The 23707-nt window shown below is 32.0% G+C and overlaps 1 protein-coding gene across 3 annotated transcripts in view; it reads right to left on the bottom strand.

Moving 5' to 3' along the window:
• Positions 1-278: 278 nt before the first annotated feature.
• LOC122520227 (integumentary mucin C.1-like) overlaps positions 279-23707 on the bottom strand; it is an 89397-nt gene continuing 65968 nt past the window's right edge. The window contains exon 4 of one of the 3 annotated variants that reach the window (XM_043640295.1): positions 279-681. In XM_043640295.1, the coding sequence (XP_043496230.1) occupies positions 674-681 (8 nt within the window). In that variant the 3' untranslated portion in view covers positions 279-673. Of the gene's footprint in view, positions 682-12739; positions 13619-21021; positions 21344-23707 lie in introns of those variants that run through there. The other 2 variants (XM_043640291.1, XM_043640292.1) reach the window with 2 other exon arrangements.

The raw sequence follows: 23707 nt of genomic DNA, 5'->3' as shown, positions 1-23707 counted from the left end.
CAAACAAAAAATCAAAAAGTTCAACAAAAAAAAACAAGACCGAAAAATATGAAAAGAATGAAAAACAACAAGAGGATGGCAAAAAAGAGACAGAAAAAAATAAAGGTAACAAAAGTGTGTAGATGAAAAAAATGCGTGTGTTTGTATGTGTGTGTTGTGTGTATAAAAATAAAAAGCACAGGTGAACGAAAAAGTGTAAAAAAGGGAAAAAATGTGTGTGAAGGAGAAAGGTATCTGTGTGTGTGAGTAAGAAAGTGTTGATGTGAAAGAAGGTACGGTTTTAGTAGCATCAACGAGTGTGAAAGAAAGTGTGCATTAGTAGTGTGGTGAGAAAGTCTGTGTTTGTGTGCGTATAAGAGAGAGAGAGGGAGAGAGAGACAGAAAGAAATAGGTGGATATATTACTAAACAAGAGTAGATGATAAAAAGACAGATAGAGAGAGAGTACGGTGTGTGTGTGTATGTGTTCGTGTTCGTGTGAGTGAGTGAGAAAGAGACATAGATATATTACATACATGTGAAACGTTAGTACCAGTTATTTGGTAGCACGTTGTGCTCTTGACAGACCTTTGCGGCGCCATTGTTTGTACGTAGACCACCGAAACAAAGTGTTCTCGATTTTCCATCGCAGGTTAATTTTGATGGTCCCAGTTATCATCAACGTATATCTATAATCACATATCTACACACATATACACGCACATTTATAAATATATTTATATATGTATGTATGTGCTCATAATTATGAAAGTGGTCTAACTAAGTGAAAATTAAAAAAAAATGAGTTTATTATTTATTTCTTATCATATTATTTTCAACTAAATTAATTCAATGTAATTTTTATGATATTGACAAAAATCAACCGTTGGATAGTGTTTGTTATTTCAGTATTATATAGAATTCATTTAATGCTCAAATATAATCCTTTAAATATCTTGAAACAAGAGATATATGACTTATGGTTAGACCACTTTTATAACTATGGGCTCATATATATATACGTTAAAAATATTATCAAATAAAAATAATTTTGTGTTTACTTGCATGTAAGGGATATTCCATTTTTTTTTTTTTTTTAAATATATTTCATCCATTATTTTGTACGGATTATAATCGTAGAAACACATTAATCAAGGATATGCGTGTCTATGCAGAAACATTTCCCTTTTTACCGATCGTTCAATAAATATTTATTCGCTGATATACTGTTCATATATATATATATAAAGAAAATATAACGATCGGTGAATTTTATAAGGAAATACGAGTAACGAGCATATAATTGCGATCCTTGGTGTTAAATGTAATTTTCTTTCTCTCTCTTTCTCTTTTTCTTTTACTCATTTTCATTAGAGATGATAATTAACAATTTTCGAATTAATTTGCACGATCGCAAAAGTATCGTGTGAACGTGTTTAAAGAAGAAAAAAAATAAAAACGAAGAAGTACTAAAAAGAGGATATCGAGTTTAAGCATTTGGTAATCTTTGTATCAGATTGAATTAAACGTTCATAGAAAAATCTCGGGGTTCGATATGACGTATTCTTGAATTTTCTTGATTAAATATTTTCTAGTGATTCGATTATAAGTTCAAATTAGTGCGAGAGAGAGAAATAAAGAGAGAAGGAAATGTCGTAAAGACCTAGAAAATAATTAAAAAAGGAAGGTGAGAACTAACGTAACAAGTTGAAAGTGAAGGAGATATTAAATCAGGAAGTAGAACGGATAGAAAAAGAGAAAGAAAGAAAGAGAGAGAGAGAGAGAGAGAGAACATGGATAAGAAAGAAAAATAAATTTAAAGACAGAAAGACAAAGAGAAAGATAGAAAGTGTGAAAGAAAGAGAGAGAGAGAGAGAGAGATAGTTTAAATTTAAAGGTGAATATAATTAAAATTGAAGTAGTTTAACGTTAGCATTTAATAACGTTCTCGGAAAGTTTAATAATACGAATTCTAATTAATAGAAATGTACAAATCGTTGGACGAGTTATATGTGAGAATCGACTGATTTATTTGTCAAATATATTTGATCAAATTAAATAATTCAAATTGAAGAGACAGTTCGACCTAATTCTAAATATTGTTTTATAATGTTGTAATAGAAATATCTTAAATTTAATAAAAGTGTTCGTAATTAATTATTTGACAAATAATATTTAAATGATGACGTGAATCTAAAAAAAAAAAATAAAAATAGACAAAAATTGTAATATAAAATCGTTAAAGTAAAATTTGTGAAATTATTATGATTATTATTATTACTATCATTTCAACGTTGTATTATTTTTGATAATATTGATAATAAAATAAAACGATTGGCTAACGTAATCCTACTATTAATTAATAATTAATCATCTAACAATTGAAAGAAAATTTCAAATAATTAAATAACGATTCGTAATATTGGATACTTCAAGTAGTACATTGAATTCTTCTTGATCTGTAAACGTTTCGTACATTTAGATAAAATGAACTAGTAGTGAAGTTTAATATCGATATAATAGTTAGGATCGATCTATCGAGTAAAGTAAGTAAGTACATGTTATACTCCTCGAGTATGTTATGTACCTCTTTTGAAGAAGGAAAATTCGATCTCTCGGAAAGCAGATTGTCGTATCAAATGGATGAATCCGTGTTGGGTAATGGTAAAGTGATAATAGCACTACTACTAGTTACAGTATTATATCTGTAGTAGTAGTATTAGTAATAATTAGTTAGAAGTGGTACGTTTGACCACGAGATCGTTCCTAATTCCTATCGAAGACGTGCATCTGCCCGTTATGTCATGCAGTTTAATGCTCCCTAGCATTGCTCGTTAAGTTCTGTTTTGTGGGTAAAAGGGATTCCAATAGGAATTCATACTGAATAGGAGGGGGGAGGGATACTTGTAACCATAGGAATGAAATTCGAATAAGAAGATGACGACTATAACACGTGAAGGAGGAGGAAGAGGAGGAGGAAGAAGAGAAGAGTTAGTAGGGTTAGGGATTAGATCATTTTCCTGACAACCAACCAACTAACCAACCAACCAACCAATCCAACTTCAGCTCCTCTTACCGCTTAGAATAGAATAACGACGGACAAGTTAGCGTAATGTTTCACGGTTTGATGGACAATATTAATGACTCGAGGAATTCTACGTTATTACTTCGCATAACAACGCAACAGCTACCCCTCCTACCCCCTCTCCCCCCACCTACCGTCAGACACATCTACTGATTGTTAGGAATGGGTTAAAGGTTTAGGGATTCAGGGAGTTTGACAATTTTAGGTGGACCAATTGAGCACTCGGTGAAAATGCATTCGGTGTACGATTTTCTAAGTCTCTCTCTCTCTCTTTCTCTCTTTAGAGAATCCTCGGAAGCAGTATCCACCAAATTATGCTTCCAGACACGTAAACGTAGATAGTTCGGTCACGTCCGTTTTCGCGCATATCGGGAATTGGGACAGTTTCTGCAAGAGCTACCAAGAGAGAAAGAGAGAAAGAGAGAAAGAGAGAGAGAGAGATGTAACGGTTTTAAATCGTAGCCAGCTTCTCCGATCCGACTCTCTATTTTTGTTCCCTCTCTGCACTGCGATCTGTATGAATGTGATACTGTCCATTGGTTTAAGAAAAAAAAATAAGAAGAAAGAAAGAAAACGAAAAGAGAGGGAGAGAGAGAGAGAGAGAGAGAGAGAGAGAGATGACAAAAGACACGTCAAATAAGTTTACGTTGATTCGGATTTATTTTTTTTCTTTTTTTTTCTTTTTTTTTATTTTTTTTTATTTTTATTCGTGTTTTACGAACATTGATATTATACTATTATTAACACATTTACATTTCTATTCTGTTCTGTGTACATGGATGGATATAGAATAAGATTATGAAATAATATTTTAATAATTGTGTTTAATAATAACGTCTCGATTAGGTGCATTAGATAATAATAATAATAATTATTAATATTATTATATAATAATTAAATATAATCATAATTATTATTATTATTATAATTATTATTTTTATTATTTTAGGAAGATAAAAGTATTGTATTATATTTAAAGTAATATATAGGTAGTTTACAATTTTGATAGTATTGGTATAATAGAAATTCAAAATATTATTTTACTTCATTTTGTAATATTAATTAATACTTTTCAATAGAACAATAATAATAATAATAATATTAATAATAATATCTCTATCATTATTACAGAAGAAACAATTATTATATATTTTAATGAAATGAATGGATATATTATTTAATAATATTTATAATGAAAATATTTTCATAAAAGTTGGGAAAAAGGATGTTAATTAGTACCAACATCGGGATCATTATAATAGATAATTGATAGTATCTGTGTCGGTACATTTATTATATTGTATTAAGTGGTAGAATGAGTAAAAGATCGAGTGACGTCTCGTGAAATTAGATCACAGAAATTTCTCAATTTCTCGGAATAATCGTTCGACGTTAATTATTAGAAACGTCTTACTTTCGTTACTAACATTTGCCCAAGAAGATATTTACTCTTGTTCGCTATACAATACTTATCTACCAACTGAGAATGAGATAGTGAAATAGAAAGAGATAGCTCGTGAAAGTTAAATTAATGGTTAAATTCGTGAATGTTAAACACACACAATTTGCGAATGTGTATATATATACATGTATATATAGTTTATTCTGAAGGAAATCGACAATTAACGTCACGTCTTCGCGAGATTAGTATAGCTCGAAGAAGTTTGAGTATTCGGACAAACGACCACTTTCAATATACCTGTAATAATTAATTTGCGTTATGTCTTATCGTCTTATTTCCGTTTCCGAGGTACCGAAAACCCATCATTAACGTTTAATTATGTTTGTCTGTTTGTTTATGCGTCTCTGCCTGTATTTCTATGCGGTTTAAGATGATCATTAACGATGGAATTTCAAATTAAAAAAATCTATGTAAGACAAATAACAAATCTTGACAAGAAAATATTGTATATTTTATTTTAATCGAATTGTTTGTTTGTTCGTGTTTGTGTATATTTATTTTAAATTTCAATATAAATGCAATAATTAATTTGCAATGTTTTTCGAAACACTGTCATTTGTTGTTCGATTATGCGTACGTGTTTTTTTTTTTTTTCATAATTGTAATAGCAAATTAATAAATGGGGATAATGTATTGGTAATTATGTCGGATATTTTAATCATGCTTATATGCACACACGAATAAGCTATTTGAAATAATACTTCGGTTTATCTTACTTCTTAATTGGAAAATTGTATATTCGCAATACCGACCTGAGTGATTATAGATATGAGTAATTTATTCGAAATAATCATTTACGGTCAGACGCGGAAAGTAATTGGAGTAATTTAACGTTAAAGCTCAATTTAATGTTTTAACAATAATTTCAATGTTATTCTCTCGAAATGACGAGAAGTAATTATTGAAAATCATAATTAAACGCATATAAAGAAAAAGAGAAAGTGTGTGTGTGTGTGAGAGAGAGAAAGAGAAAGAGAGAGAGAGAAAGTAATAACTCACGTGAATGAGAGAATCAATTGGTTGTGGTGTAAAAAGTAACCAAAAAGAAAAATAAATAAATACTAGAAAAAAAAAATAGAAAAAGTGTATGGGCAGGAATATACAAAATCGACTACATGCATATGTAAAATACGTACGCGTGTAATGTTTATAGATGCAATCAAAAAGTACGAACATACGCGTTCGAGATGCAAAACGGATACGTTTATAAACTCAATGATGCGCATTCTCGATAAATCCGAATATCGATCTTTTACTGGTATAAATCTTCAAATTATTCAACAATGAAATTTGTTATAAATTGGCGAGTGACCAAACGTATTAATAATCAATGAACGAACTAACTTTTATTTTGATTTCATTTGATTTTATTTATTTATCCGATTTATTCGACCATCAAATAATTATTAACATGCAACGTGTATACATGGAAAGAGTCTGAAAAAAAAAATTTATATATACAAAAGATTGCACGATTCTAACCCCAATTTATTCGACGTTCAAATGATAATTTTTACGGGAGGAAAACAAAAAATATTAAAACGATCAATTCGATCAAGTTTTGTGTTTATTTCCGGTGACCGCATGTTTTATTTTCAATGTGTAAACCATAATTCGTATCGGGGTTCTCTGAATATCATTATTAGTGATTACAATGTTTGCGCTGACACCTTTTTGATTTTATTTTTTTTGTGATATTAGGGATTAATTTAAAATAATTAATTTTTAATCAAAAATATCGTGTAGGTATTTAATACGATTTGCGATTATCAAAAGTTTTGGAAAATAATAAAATAAAAAAAGAACAAAATACAAAATATCAAGCAATAAGCGTACGAGGAAGAAAGATTGATATCAGCATCGTAACATATTTATTAATATATATTTATACATATATCTAGATATACACACTCAACTCTCCTATAATACGGTCAATTTATTTCACGTTGCATCAAAACGGTGTGTTAATTGAAATAAAACAGTTTTGCACGAGAAGTAATTTTCTTCTACATGAAAATCGTCCAACCAAACAACGTCTTGCTGTGTACAAAACAAAAAGAAAAATATAAAGAAAGGATAAACCGTGTTACGTGAGTACAATTATAGAAGATGATCAAGCGAACGTACAAAATGGAAACGTAGAAAATGGAACGTATAAAAAGGAAACAACAAATATCCCGGTGGATAAAACACAAACGTAACAAATAAAATAATCAAAATATTAACAAATGAAAATTTCGAAATTGGCAATCTCCGAGGATTTTGATTTTAACTTTAATAAGAGTAAAAAAATAGAGAGAAGGATATAACATAACAAGCGAATAGGGAGGGAGGGAAGGGAATAAAGGGTAGGGGTTAGGGGTCAAAAAGAAAATGGCAGATGCTGTAAGGACGAAAAAGAAAAGTGGAAAGTAAAGGGGAGAGAGAGAGAGTTAATGAAATAAGGGATATAATAAAAAAAGAATCGAAAAATCAAGAAAAAGAAATATGTAGTAAAATATTGTTTCTATGATTAGATAGAATCGATAGGAATAAAAGAAAAAGAGAGAGAGAGAGAGAGAGGAATATCACATGGATTCATTCACTTGTCGAATAAACGAGAACTGAAATTTTCGTAACGTAACGTTCATTCGACGTTCTTTTTTTTTTATTCGCTCGTTCGATGGAAAAAAAAAAAGAAAAAAAAACGAAAACGTTACACGATCGTGGAATATAAAATACCGAGGCGGCAGTAGGTTTCTTCTTTCTTTCCGCATTTTTTTTCTACTTTTTCTTTTTTTTCTCTTTTTTTTTTTTTATTTCTTCTCTCTTTCGGTCGCACAGAATAATGGAATTTCTCATGGCAAAACGAGGAAGGTTTGTCCGATATAGTATACTCTTCCTGAATTTATCGAAAGACAAAATGATCTATATATGATCTATATATATAATGATATATATAATGATCTATATATGGTATTTCTCATATAACATTGATAAATGATTACTAATTGGTGGATAAATAATTAGAGTAGGTACAACCGACTCCCCCTGCTCCCCATTTCGTTTCATCCCTCTGTGTTCAACCCTCTCTCTTCATCTATCTACCTTTCCCTCTTTCCACGTTTTATTTCCGATCTCGTTATCGTCGTATCGAGTACTATTAAATACCCACGTATTTCCTCTCCCCGCTAAACCCCCCACCCCGATCCACCCATCTGCCCCGTAGTAATACGCGAACTCTCATTAAACAATGGAACTAAAAAAATAAATAGAAGAAAATAGAATCACGTAACGGAAAGTTCCTTTTTTTACGACAAAGAGAGAGAGAGAGAGAGAGAGAAAATGCTCGAATCGAAGAATTTTATCGAGTATCCAATTATGGAAAAATCGATTCTTTTTCTCAAATTTTGTCCCCTCCTTTTTCTCCCTCCTACCTCTGTTTTTGTTTTCTTCGCACTTACAACAGAGTTAGATATAGCAATCGATTGTTTTTTCATTTTTTCATTCATTAATAAATGGACATTTTTATTGTAAATATAATATTAAAGAAATATATATATATGTATGTATATTTTTGTTTTGTTTTTAAATAATATTTACAACAGATTGGAGAACTAAAATATATAAATTATTTATTCAATCTCATAATCATTATTTCATAAAGGATTATAGTAAATTAATCATGAATTTTGAGATTATGCAACGTACCGGATTATTTCTCATATAACATTGATAAATGATTACTAATTGGTGGATAAATAATTAGAGTCAGTAATCACGAATAATACCATGATTTTACAATTATCATAATCTTCAATAGTTGATCCATTACATTTTATCCAACTCTGATAGATGTTCTCTTGTTTTTAACATATCTTCTTTTTTTTTTTTATTTTATCGACAACACGATATTACGATTTATACTCTAATTTTCAAATAATAATCATAATAATTTATCCGATCAAATTTATTCGTTTAAAAAATCTTTCGGAATAAAAGAAAAATTATATATATTATATTTCTCAGATAATTTACGATTAATATCTCGACATAATATAATATGTATAACGATCATAATATTTGATTATTATTTCGAACAAAATTTTATTTAAAATTTCGAGATACAAAACATATTATTGTTTCTTTTTATTTTAATTTAACTTTTCACGATTCAAATTAAATAATATATCCCAATTCTATACGATAATAATCATAATTTTTAATCCATGGTCGAATTAAATTGTATCCAAATATCAACCGTGGGGTAGGGGCAGGGGGAGGGAGGAGAGGGGTTGGGCCTACGTACATTGTTTTAAGTTAAATTACTTGTATTGTTTTTCTTTTCTCTTACGCGAAAAAATATTGTCTTTTTCATTGCAAATATAATTCACGATTAAAATGATATACGTATAGTTATAATACATTCGCTCGTTTGACATTGTATGTATCATCAGTTGAACCATAAAGCAAAGGGATGAAAGTTTTAGTATATAACGGCAAGGTCGTGATTAGCAGAACAGGATTAATCTCGTGGACGGTTGTGCGAAACTGCGACGAGACTCCGAGCACCAACGGTTCTCAACGACGGATTAGGTTCAGTGAATATGAGAGAGAGAGAAAGACAAAAAGAGGAGGGAAACACTGAACAGAACAACAGACAGACACACATACAGATACACAGATAGAGAGTAAGAGAGAGAAAGAGTGAGAGAGTGGGGGGGGGAGAGTAGAGGGGTAGATGGGACTGGCCTATGAAAGCTGCAGGGCTTTAGAGTTGCGAGTGTAACATAAACGATAGCCTTTTAAATCCCATAAGAGGGTTGGTGGTACCCTTTCCCTTCTCTTCCTCTTCCTCATCCTCGTGATAGTTAACCTTCCACCCCTCCAAGTCCCTTATCCTCATTCTTGACTCTGAAGGGAAAGCAGGAGACAGGCTTCCGTCAGTGCATTGCTGTTGTGCTACCCGTTGTGACGAAACTTGAATAGAAACCCTAATTTAAACGTTACGAACAAGCTTGCCAGCGTGGAACAGACCATAACGCGAAGATAATATCTTCAGGCTGTTCTTATGTTGGATCATGTTGTTTCGGATATTATTTTCATTCGTTTTCTTTCGTAATTTCCCGATGGGGATTTATTTTCTTTTTCTTTTCTCTTCATTTTTCTTTCTCTTTCTCTGTTTCTCTTGTCGTTGATCCTATTTTTAATTTTCATTCCTTTCAATTATCTTCTTCGTCTTTTTGTTCATATCTTTTTTTTGTTTTTATTCTTCTTCTTTTTCCATTTGCATTTGCATTTTGCAACGGGATGTTTGTTCCAAACGTTTTGCTTGAAAATATCCCGTTCCTATCTTTCTCTTTATTTTTCTATATTTGTGTCTGTTTTCTTCATTTTGTTTTCTTTTTTCTTTTTCTTTTCCTTTACTTTACATTTTTTTCTTGGAAATATTTTTGGTATTGTTTTTTCATGTTCATTCGTCAACGTCGCCGTCGTTGAGAAACAAATAATTTGACAAGTTTCGTGTACATTATCTTTACGTTGTCATTATTTTTACTTTTGTTTATTTTAGATTTTACTCGTTCGAATATATTTTGTTCCAATGTATTAGATAAACGATTTTAGGATTAATCGATTTAGTTAGTTTGTTATAATGTGACAAATAAAAGAGGAAGAGACAAAAATTACGAAATTGCATGTGGTGGTTGCAGTGAGGGGTGGAATGGGGGTTAGGGGAGTTTGGAAAAGCAATAAAAGGACATAGAGTAGTGAGGAAGATAGAAAGAGAGAAAGGGAAGGGAGAGAGAGAGAGAGAGAGAGAGAGAGAGAGAGAGAGAGAGAGAGAGAGAGAGAGAGAGAGAGAGAGAGAGAGAGAGAGAGAGAGAGAGTGATATCGATGACTCTTTTAATGAATGATGTTCAAAGGGAAATGGGACATCGATTTTTGGTTTTTTTTCTGTCATTGATTAAAAACGCATAAGGCCTTTGCGGCATACGGATTTTATTTTATTTTTTCTTTTTTCTTTTTTGGCTTTTCCAAACGAGTTTTAGAATCCGACCAATTCGTTGCAAGATATTATGAATAATCGAAAATTCGAAATTCATTTTAACTATACGAAATATAAAACTCGTATGCCATAAGAAAAATTTGATAAGCAAAAATATTCACAATGAAAAATAATCTTTCACTTCTGTTATCGTTGATTTTATTTAACGGAAATTCCAATAAGATTCGATAAAAAAAGAAAAGAAAAAAAAACAGTACAGAATCAAACATTTTGAAGAAATTCAATTTCCTGTCTATTTCGCGTACTTATTTAAAAAAAAAAAAAAATACGGGATATGGGGTATTAAGAGCAATCAAAAAAACAAGTCTCGTTTATATGCCATTAATTTTGAATAACCGAAATAGGAATAGGAGATTTAATGAAAAAAAGGAAAGAAAAAAAAAACAAAATAAAATAGCCAGAAAAAATTAGTTTCCTCCTTCTTTCTTATCTTTTATCTTTTTTTTATTATTTTTAAATTGCTTGGGTAAAGGAAAAGTAGTCTAAAAGTAAAGTCTCGTTTATGCATAGTAAATTGAAAAATATTTTGTAAAATCTGTATAAATAAAAGAAGTTAATTAATTTCCCCTTCGTTTGTTATTTTGCATACAGAAAAAATTAATCAAAACTATTAAAAATATTCGCACAAATAAATTCTTCCCGTGAAATTCGAATATAAAAGAAAATAAATTCCATAGAAAATAATTTTCTCATTCGTTCGCGTTATTAATAAATAAATAAATCAGTAAAAAAAGGAAAGAAAGAAAAAACGTCTTGTTAATCGAATATTTAATTAATTCGATTAATTATTGTTGCCGTGTGTGTAAGTATTTAACGTGTAGAGAATGTTGTAATTCTAGTTGAATACGCATAGCTAATTTGTAATTTACTGATGTGAGACATATATATATTCACAATTAGACCGGAACCAGGTATAATGGAGTAACATGTCGACAAGAAATTATTGTTCTTGATTATGCTATCTATGGGGTTTCCATTATTAATGAAATACATAAAATCGTAAAGATAAGTTATTCTAAGTAATAGACATTCCAGGATATTGATATTGTTAAATCTCTTATCGAGATGGTTTACATAGGATCACCAAGCGTATTAACGTGCGATTTGCCGATTAATTGATGTTGGTGATCTGGATGGGGGTTGGTGGAAGGGGGTAAGGGCTGGGGATAACACTGACAACAATGCGTATTATCGGACTCCCAAATGGGACGTTAATCGATCAATGTTGCTACGTTCTGTCTTTGATTGAAGTCAAACATGTGACGAGTGGAAATTAAAACGAGTCAAATCTAATGTTATCCAGATCAACTCTAACTGAAGTTACAAAAAAGTAAAATCCTTTGAATTACCATTAACAACGAATCCTAATGAAAAAAAAAAGAAAAGACGTAGGATAATTGAATTTTAATAAACGATCGAATCAATATTCCTTTTCCCAGCAAGCGTGATCTTTTATGATTAACAAGAAAAATAATTAAATGTAACAATTAATAAACGCTTTATATTCCGTGGGATTATGTTGGAACGGACGATTAAATCGAATTACCTGTCAAAGATGAAACATGCTTTGCTTTACATGTAATTTGGTACTTCGATCGATACACGAATATACACACGCATATGCATATATGGTATGCGCGTATTACACAAGTTAAATTTACTTTTTCTTTTTTTCTTGTTTTCCTTTTGAATTTGTTGTAAAAGTATTGTGAATGATGTTAACGGTCGAAAATATTAGCCTTCTTCTTCTCCTTCTTTTTGTGTATCTTGGAAATACATTGAAAGCTATTATTCGACTATAGTCAAAGTTATTATAGTTAGTAATATTTCCCCTTAGGTAATATAACCAAACTCGTTGGGTAAGTTATAGATTGGATTGAAATCGTTTACGTGATATTACAGGAGTGTCTCATGGAAATTGCGATATGGTTCATGACATAGAACCTAGCCAAGACTTGCGTACTGACAAAGCTAGGATCGCGATAAGATCATCACCATTAATCATACCGAATGTTATGGGGACGGATCGCTAGATAATTCTTCCATCTGTGCGCCAACATCCACCTATGCACCACGCACGTATGATTCTCACGAACTCGACGTTTCCTATCTCCCCCCCCCTCCTCTACTCCCAAGTTTCCTCTTTCGCCATTTCACCATTTCACCATTTTTTTTTTTCATTCGAAAAAGTTTATTTAGATTAATTCGAATACTCACCGTATTCTTTCGAGACTTCTTCAAATTTCTTCATCACACACAGTTATTAACGCTAAACCTATTAACAGCTTATACGTAATTCTTATTTATAATTAATTTGAAATAGATCAAATGACCGAGGGGTATTTAATCGAAGATAATATAATTCGATATTACGAAGAAAAATGAAAATTCACGAATAACCGGTCATTTGAACGGTGGTACGTTTAGTGTTGATAATACACCATATAATATAGCTCGGTAATGTTAGCTAAATTACTGTTTGAAATTAGATAATACAAATATTGAAATAACAATAATATATAGAAAGTATAACGATGGAAACTAATTTGTTAATTGACGAATAATATTCGATCGAAACTCGTATCACTTGTAACAGTAATTTTTGCTAACCCTACGTGAACATTTTCTAACGACTACCTTATTATTTATGATAAGATAATGATAAAAATGTGAGATATAATGAAATAATGTAATCGATGAGAAAACGTGGTCGAAAATGTTGCAAAACTGTGTTGCATTGCAGCCGGATTGTCGCCCTTGATGACAAGGACAAGTACACGTGCAGGTAAAGCGTTGCTGGTTTCGCAGGTGTAGTTGCCCGAATGTCGATCAGATGCACGTGGTACCTCGAGCCAACTTTCCCGTGCTATCAGATCGGTGCTGACATTGACGCCACGTTCTATGTCGTAGTTGATCATTCGATAGTTGTGGTACCAGAATAGATAAGACGGGGTTTCCGTTGACTTCCTGACGATGCAGTGAAGTTGAAGAGTACTTCCGGGCCTCACGTATTTCTCCGGGGGTCCGCTTATCTCCGCTCTGGCTTCTGGAAAACGAGCGAACAAACGAGAAAGAGAGAGAGAGTGCTGTTGAAACGTTTAATATGTTCTCTGTTTACCCCACTCCCATTCCCACCTCCACTCCATTCCTACCCCCACTCCCATTCCCATCACCTCCCACTCCCACTCAGATTCCTGCTCCCACTCCGACTCCTTTTTCGTTTTCCTTTTTCTTATCTACCCTTTTCATTTTTGTATTCCTTTTTTTGTATTTTCTTTTACGTTTTGTTTCTCTTTTATAATACACGCAAGAAGGGTCGTTTCAAAGTATCGCCGTATCAAACCCGTCAGTATTTTATGGATTAATGATAGGAACGATCTAATTGCTTACTCGAGCGACACCATTTTCTGAAGCTTCGGATAATATATTTCCTGGTATTATTAAATTTAATAACAAGAACATTGTCATATCGCGAGAAAAATGATTATTATTTTGGTTGAATGCTTATTGTTTGTAATGCTCAAACTGAAAATTATTCTATTACAATATCGATCATTTGTAATAACATTCGAAATAATTGCTTCTTTTTTTTATTTATTTATTATCCGTTATATACTGTTATGAATTATTCTGCGATAACGAAGTATGCTTTATTATTTTTCTTTCTTTTGTAAATGATATCAAATATCAAACCGTACCACCACCGGATTGCGAGTTTAATTATTCAATCAATAAAATTGTACTTTACGAAACGAAACAATAATTGGATATTTTTGGGTAAAGCATCGATATATCAGGGTCGGTTTCAATTTCTAATTGACAGTTCGAAAACGATGAATGAAAATAAAACGTCGTTGTTTTGAACTTTTATGAGTGAAAAGAAAAAACACACACGTATACACGTACACGCACAGAGACAGACAAATAAGGATTACGTCGGGATAAGTTTTTTAAGAATGTCAATCGCACGCGGAAACGAAATGTGACGAATGACAAAGCATTGGTAAGAGTCAACACACATTGTTTGTCCAGTCCATTTGATTCGAAGTTTGTTCGAGTGTAATTGTAATAGTGAAGTTCGCTACGAATAGAACTAGTCGGTCACGGTCGAATAGACTTCAAATTTTCGTGGTCGTTGCTTTCGAACGATAAACCGCAAACAAATTTACCGACCTACGAAATCTTTCCTGCGTTTGCTTTGACCGATTAATAGGTTGAATTAGGTTGACGTTGGTAGACAAATAATCGATTAGAATTATTATCGCAAAATTGGATAAGGTTTTATTTTTTAGGAGGGTACCTTTCAAAATTGTTCGTTCGTGTATCATAAGTGTAACAATTAAAAATATAACATAGCATTGGGTATAGTATTTTATATTTGTGTAATGTAATTGTAACAAATTGATTCGATAATTTGCAACACACACACACATCATTTTTTATAATTAAATTAATATATTTATATTCTTATAAATATAAAGTATCTATTTTAATATTTTAATATTTCGATGGTATGGTACAAATTATGCTTCTAAAAAATCAAGTGTTCTTTTTTTTTTCTAATCTCAATAGGAATTCATAATCAGGTGTGCAAATGTTGCAATATTTCGTTCGACGAATGCACTTTGCATTAGAAATTGACATTTTCCGATGTTTATATATGTGTATAGTTACGGTTCTTGATATTCGATATTGTAGATATTTGTTACTGTATTAATCGTTTACTCTTCCTCCCCCTTGTATCCTCCTTCTATATAGGATGGATAATCGTTGTTTCGTTCTATCATCGTTATCATTGTTTTGCTCTGTATAAATATTTTATTTTTGTTTTCTTTTTTTTCGTAAACATATTTTTTAACGAACAAAATTTCAAAAAGGGATCGTCAATTTATCCGAGCTATCGTCCAAATTTTTAGAAATAATTTTTTATAATATACGTACCGATTTTACGTTATCCGACATACACATACACGCAAATACACACACAAATGTATTAATTGGTATCGTATCGAAAGTTTTCTCGTCTCTCCCTCTCCTCTCTCTATCCGGCCAAATTCTTTTTATCTATCCCCGTAATGTGTACTCGATAATTTCAAAAGGGATAGGGAGGAAGGGTGGAAATAATAATAATAATAATAAAAAAAAAACACGCGAACAAAGGAAAAATATGAAAAATAAAAAAAAAGAAAGTAAATAGAGAGAGAGAGAGAGAGAGAGAAATGAAAGAACCGGGAATGTAAAAGCTAATCGATAGACTCTTTCAAAAAGGGAATATAAGAACTCTTTGAAGAAAAGCAAAGTTAGCTATGGTAAAAGGAGTATGAAAAATTTCTACAAGAGAAAACGGACCGAAATCGGTAAACTTTTCGCAACGATTTACGTTGTTCGCCTAGCTTTTTTTCTCGTTCGAGAAAATTTTTCTCTTTCTTTTTTCCTTTCTCCTTTTTTCTCATTACTTTTAAAGCCGCTTAAACTTGTTTATACATACTGCGAATAATAGAGAATCTGAAAGCTTTTCGTATTTATACGTTGAATGGAACGCGACGAGTACATACCGACAAATTACTTACGCGAAAGGTTTTATTTAACGTAAACAAAAGAAGGAAGAGTAAGAGAGAATGAGAGAGAAAATATTTTTTATTATTAGATTACGTCAAAAATTATTATAACATTTTTGAAACCTAAATATGTATTATAATGCTACTCGTATTAAATAGCATGTAAATTTTAATGTTACTTATTGAATGATTCAAAAGTATAATAATACACGTGGTATTGTATAATCATTTCTCTTCTAGTTTATTTCTCTCTCTCTCTCTCTCTCCCACAAGAACAAATTTATGAGAAATCCAATCGATGTGCGCAGAAACAGACAGAAAGAAAGAAAGAAAGAAAGAAAGAGATTGCTATTAAATGAGAAAACTCGAACGGATTAATAGAGAGATTGATGATAAATTAAAAGTATCGTGGCACGTTGTGTTATAATACGAATGAGAGAAAGGTATAAGAGAAAATTATAGAAAAAAGGAGAAAAACAATCGACATTGAAAGAAAAGAGAAAAATGAAGAAGAAGAAGAGGAAGAAGAGTAAAAAGAAGAAAAAAAATAAATGATAAAAGTTTAACTATAAGACGAATAAGAACAAAATTGAAAAAAAAAAGAACCAAATACTCGATTGAGATTAAAGAGAAAAGTATTATGCGGTAAATCGTTGAAGATTAAAATATGATGATTTGAACGTTGTTAGATCGGTGTTGTTATTGTATAACCGATAGACTCTGATAGACTTTATAAATGACACTGGAATAACGTTCGGCTTGCATTTGTGTTTGTAAATTTTCGACCATATCGATGATGCTTACAGGTGTATGTTTATATTAGTAGAGAGTAGAGTAGAGTACAGAGTACAGTGGAACCCGATCGATTTGTCTCGATATTTTATTACGAGAGAGAGAGAGAAAGAGAGAAATAAAACGGAAAGAGTGAGATAGATAAAATAAAAAGTGAGATAGACGGAGATGAAATAGAGAAAGAGACAGACGAATGAACATTGAGAGAGAGAGAGAGAGAGAGAGAGACAGACAGAACAAAATATGGAACATTATAGCATGTTACTATTTTTTTCTCTTTCTCTCTTTTTTTCTGTCTCTCTCATTTAACAACTTTTCCTATATATATCCAGTGGTATCGTTAAATCGTGGATTTGTTTTCCCACACTGTATATATATAAACTTGCAAATCTATACATACTTGTATATCTTATATATATATGTATTTGTATATGTATAGGGTGGTTCTAGAATGTTATTTTACAAAACTAAAAAGTAATAAATTTATTATATGTAGATATTCAAGGGTTCCTTGTATGCAATATTTTATTGTTTCGTATGGTCACGTGATAATATTGTGTTAGGATTGCGTTATTATACTTTTGTATTTTTTTTACCATTAATACGTGAGAATATATTCTAATTTATTTCGTCGAGTTTTTAATTTCTATTAAACGTGTGTGTATCGTTAGAAAATTAAATAAATTTATTACCAACTATACATAAATAATCTACGAGTACATTAAAATTATATTAGAATTTTATCAGATTTGCTAAAGAATAATTGTACAATTAATTATTACATTATAATGTAAGTAATACGTGAAAATATATTATACAATAATTGACCATGTCCAATTTGAAATGAGTATTGCACGTATGTTGTCCAATTTGAAATGAGTATTGCACGTATGTTGGTTAGAGTTATATTATCGTTGCATCAGAGTTACATCAGGATTCTCGGTGAAGTAATTTGTGGTACACCCTGTATACATATATATATATATATAAATAAAATATATATTTATTTTGTTCGTTCACTCGTTGGTAGACCAAAACTTTCAGCATAATAAATGTCCCGTCCATCTATCCATCTAGTTGTCTTTATCGGCTTGTACGTACGCGTAGGAACGATGTTATAACATATATATCTAGATACATATATCTATTTATATATACATATATGTATGTATAGAATATACACATATAGAATATACACATATATATGTGTATAAGTGTATAGAAGATCTATATGGATAAACGTAGAGTCAGAGGTATTTACGTATGTGTTAGATAGAACGTATGTATGCAAACGTAGAGTTAATGAATGCCAAGGTTTATCAACGAGCTTGAGTAAGGTAGAAGATATCGGCTTGTGCAAGGCAATTAATCACGCTACTGTTAGAGAGAGAGAGAGAGAGAGAGAGAGATAGAAATAGTCAGAAAGAGACAAAGATAGTTTCAACTATATTCTATATTTGGAATTTTATCGAACGAACGAACGAACGAAAGGATTAATATTCGTTTGACTTCCTTTATTAAAAACTTCTAAAAGGATAAGAGAGAGAAAGAGAGAGAGAATTTCCGAATATTTCGTTTGATATCGACTAGAATATAATAATCCTTTATGAAAATTGTTGTTCACACATTTCTATTTCTATTTCTATGTTTCTTTATCCGCCTTTCCATTTGTATGTTTCTATCTTCGTTTCTTTATTTCTCTATCTTTATTTCTTTATGCGTTTTGCGTTTATACAACTTTCCGTAATAATTAAAATTAAGTAGACCCTTGTTTGGAGTGTAACATTTAATAGTAGGGGAAAAGAAGTTTTATTGAGTGGAGGAAAGTGTGCTCAATGTTTGATAACAGAGAGACCGTTAGAGTAGAGAATAGAACGTTAATTAGAACAGAAAGCTTCGAATGGTGTCATTAAACGTATATCTTTGTTAGAACGATATACCGTGTCATACGCTTATTTATGCTTGCAATATTATTTATTTATTTATTTGTATCAGTATTCTTCTTATTTTTAATGGTATAACAAACGGGAATAGTAAGACGGAAAAATATTTTTCTTTCTTTTTTGTTCTCGCGTAGTCTAACATTTTCTCTCTTATTTTTTAACGAATTATTTTGTTTCTTTTTTCATTTTTTCGCAAAAGTAATTTTTTTTTCTATAGTACACCCTGTCTCGGATATTCACGGAAGTGGTTATATTAACCATAAATAATATCGATTTTAATTTACTTGCCGAACGTTTTGTTGATCCTTCCTATCCTCTTTGTTTCTTCTTTTTTTTTTTTTTTCAATGTAACCCGTTATGTCATGGATAGAGAATTCGTTTCGAATGTTATTTCCGGTAGCATTTCGGGAGAAACGTTCTAAAATGAAATTCCCGTTTAACCGCATTTAGATCCTATCGTAGTCTACGAATGAAATCGGGCTTTTCTTTCCTTCGAATCTAATCTGAACGTAAAATTGAAATAAGTTTATGAAATATACGAATAAAAAAATATAGGAATAAAAAAAGGAAGGAAACATTCTGATTACGTTTAGGAAGATTCAAAGACAAATAAAATCTTGCGAATGATATTTATCTTTAAAAAAAAAAAACTCAAGTAAGGATAACAATAATATTTAACGAAGAGAAGGAACAACAAAATATCTTACATAAAGTTTCTAAATGATTTCTTCTTCTTCTTCTTCCAGCGTCCAAATAGGCATATTGCCTGTTCTTCATCGCAACTCGCTTCTTGTAGGTATATTGTCCGCCCATCGTTTTCGTGGTCTTCCAGGGCTTCGTTTCCCTAGTGGTGATCTATCTCTAGCGATCTTCACAATTCGGTCTCCTGTCATTCGGGTTATGTGATCGTTCCACTGAATTTTCCTTTGAAAAATCATTGATGTTGTCGATTTGGCATGTTCTTCTGAGGGCTTCACTTCTTTGTCTATCCCATAGAGATTTTCCGGTTATTCTCCGGATTATTTTCATTTCCGCTGCCTCCATCATCTGGCGGGTTTTAGATGTCTCGGGTCTTGTTTCCGCCGCATATGTTAATATGGGTCTTATAGTGGCCTTGTAAATACGGCTTTTTGTGTCTATTCTGAGATGTTTGTTGCGGAATATGGTGTCATTGAGTTGTGCCGCAGCTCTTGTTGCCTTAACCACTTGTGTTCTTACTTCCGTTTCTATTTCACCAAAGCTGGAAATTTCTATGCCTAAGTAGTCAAACTTCATCACTTGTTGTATAATGCTCCCATCAACCACCAATTTACATCTAAGGGGTATCTTGGATGTGGTCATGCACTTAGTTTTGGATGTAGATATTACCATCCCAAGAGATTGAGCCATTGTGTTGAACTCATGTAGAAGTCTCTGCAGATCGTCTTCATTTTCCGCTATTAAAACTGCGTCGTCTGCATAGCATATGATTTTCAGTTCTTTATCTCCCATCCTATAACCTCTCTGTTTACAGACTTTTTTATAATTTCATCCATGATAATATTGAATAGTAGCGGGCTCAGTGAGTCTCCCTGTCTAATGCCTCTTCCCAGTGTTATGGGTTCTATTAGTTCGTTATCTATCTTTGCCTGTATGTTGTTGTTCTGGTATATATCTTCTATTGTTTTTATGATGTTGTTTGGTATTTGTCTGTTATAGAGGAGATGAACCACATCAGTTAGTCGTATCCTATCGAACGCTTTTTGTAGGTCTATAAAGCAGAAGAATGCCGGTTTATTATATTCTATCGACTTTTCCGTTATTTGTCTGACGACGAATGCTGCATCTGTACATGATCGTCCAGGTCTGAACCCTTGTTGCTCGTCAGCTAGTGTTATCCTTTCACTGATAAGATTTGAGATTACTTTGGTGACTAATTTCAAGGTAGTGCATAGCAGATTTATTCCTCTATAGTTTCCGGGCTGCTTTTTATCTCCTTTTTTAAAGAGTAAAATCATTGTGCTTGTTCTCCATTCGTCCGGAATTTTTTGTTGTTCGAGGATCCTTTGTGTGAGAATAGTCAACTCCTGAACCAATCTTTCTCCACCGTATTTGAGGAGTTCATTTGCGATGCCGTCTTGACCAGGGCTCTTCCTATTTTTCAATCCATATAGTGCTTTTCTCATGTCAGCTTCGTCGATAGAGATGTTATTATTTATCATGATATCTGGGACACCTTGTGTTGTGTTAGGTTGGTCATCCTTGTATAGGTCTTTTAGATATGCGGTCCATGTTTCCTTATCAATTTGGCTTACTGGTATTAATTCCGTAATTTCTTTCTTCTGGTTTCTAATGAATCTCCACATTTGTTTTTGGAGACCGTAAAAGTCCTTCTCTAGTTGTTTTGAGAACTTTTCCCAGTGCATGTCCTTCATTCTTCTAACTAGCGTACCAGTTTCGTTCCTGATATTTTTGTATGCGTTGTAAGACTCGGCAGTTCTAGTTGTTAGATATTTAAGGTAGGTATTACCTTATTGTAGGATATTTAAGGTATGATTTAAAAAAATTAATTACCCTCGTTTTGCCATTTTTTATGGGAGAATAATGGATTCGTGAAGAAAAAGAAGAAAAAAAAGTTCAAAGTAAAGGTGATCGTCGACGTATAAAGATTCTATCGCAGGTATTGGTAACGTTTACGATAGGAACAGGTTGTTCACATTTGAGAAAATGATCTTTGAAATTCAGAAGATCGTGAGGTTTAATCTTGAAAGCAAAGTAGGGAGAAGGAACGAAAAAACGAAAGAAACGAGTCAAAATATTCAAGCTTCGTACGTTCGTTCGGTGGTTGGTTGGTTTGTACGTGAGATCGAAAGGTGACATATTTTTTGAGCCATGAATTTCTACGATCTTTACCGGTTTGCGGTCGTTACTAAAATTATACCTCAGCAGCATTTCCTGTTAGATTTTTCCACGGCAAATGGAAGGAAGAAAGAAGAAAGAAAGAAAGAAAGAGAGAGAGAGAAAGAGAGGAACACATACAAACAAACACACAAACACACAGACAGACACGAGGATAGAAAGTGTGTAGGTAAAGTAACAAAAGCTTTGTGTTAGAGAATGGTGAGAATCTCGAAGCTTAGAGGAATTTTAAGTTTAACCCCTCGCGTGGTCGTTGACCGAGCATAAGAGGATCGGGATTGTAGAGTTTGTTGGATATGGGAAAGGAGAAAGGAGAGATTGGTGGTGGATTGGGGATGGGGTGGTAGTGGTGGGTTAGGGGTTGCGAGCTTGAGAAAGGGTGACACACACGTTCGTGGCAGAAGGTTATAGGATCAGGTGTGACGAAGCAAGGTAAACACCAAGTCGACACCTTATGACGGCCTTTGACACGCTTTTACCTTTAGAGAAAGAGAGGGAGAGAGAGAGAGAGAGAAATCCTTCCTGTTCTGTCACGGCCAAATGCGAACGAGCCGTCGTTGTCATCCTATCGAAAGATTTCGATCCGAGCTTAAACGTGTCGAATACTGTGTTAGTTTGGAAAAGGGCCACGTTTCGTTGTTGCCAAGTACCGTCACTAACATAAGCTACTTTAGATGTTAGTGAGTGTATATATGTATATGTATATGTTCGAAGGGGTAGGTGTTGAGGTTTGTGTATTTCACGTATGTGCGTGGAAATCTTTTGAGAACAAATATTCATTTTATTTTTATTTTTTTTTTATCAAGTATTCATTTTATAATTCGAATTTATTTTCACGCATGACGATGATTAAAATTTCTTTTCTTTTTTTTTTTGCGATGGGGTTTGGTCGTTCTTATGAAAAGTTGTAGAACAATGAGAGATCAAGTATATTTATAAAATATTAATATATAATAGTATATAAATATTGTTAAAGAAATTTAACGAAATTAGTAAAAATGATTATTAAACGAAATTGAGATGATTATGAAAATATTATATGGCAAATTTAATATATTTGAATATGCACTCCATTTGTTTCGAACGTCAAATTAATATTAAATTTCTACTTCACGTGGCTTCGTGACAATTAAGAGTTTCTCGTAACATTATTGGTTATATGATTTAGCCAAGTATTCAATATTAAATTTCTTTCATAATATATTTCATACATTTTTGTATATAATCCTATTAAAGAAAAAAAAAGGACAAAAAATATTCCAACGGTGATAAATCAAATCTTCCGTTTAATAAAGAGATTAATGATCGCGCGTTAATTGAAAATAAAATCAAAACTTTTGATCAAATTTTATTTCGATTATGTAATATTACATTTTCGAGCTTTAAACGAATCAAGTAGAAGCTATCCGTAGAAATTGTTTAGACAAATAAAAAGAAAAGAAAAGAAAAGAAAAGAGAAAACGATAAAGAAGAAAAAAAATCTTTGGAAAAGTCGTAAAAAATGTTTGCGTTTCACGAAACGAAGTAAACTACAAAACTAATGTGATACATAGGTGAAGCATGGCAACGAATGAGGAAGTTGAAAAGAAAATTAAAAAAATGAAGTAGAGAAAAGAAGATAAAGTAAAAAAAGAAAGAAAGAAAGAAAGAAAGTAGGAAAGAAAAAGTAGACGGAGAAGGTGAAGAAGAAGAAGAAGGGGTAGTAAGTAAGTAGAAGAAAAAGGAAGATCTAAAATAAATCGGCCCAGGTCGATGGGAATCTAAATGCAAATATCTACGCGAGAATAAATTCCTATAAACGGGGGTTGGGGTGGGGGTGGTGTTAGTGCACCTTTAAAAGAAGTAGAAGTAGAAGCGAAAGAAAAAAAAAGGAAAGAAAAAAGAAGAATAAGAAGAAGATTTGCGTGTTGTAATACTAGGCTGTAAAAGTATAGTGGTACGAAG

This window comes from Polistes fuscatus, unplaced genomic scaffold, assembly GCF_010416935.1.
Source record: "Polistes fuscatus isolate 324 unplaced genomic scaffold, CU_Pfus_HIC Scaffold3, whole genome shotgun sequence".
NCBI classification, from domain to species: Eukaryota; Metazoa; Arthropoda; class Insecta; order Hymenoptera; family Vespidae; genus Polistes; species Polistes fuscatus.
Note: the sequence above shows the minus strand (reverse complement) of the source record. Positions and strands in the feature narration are given on the sequence as shown.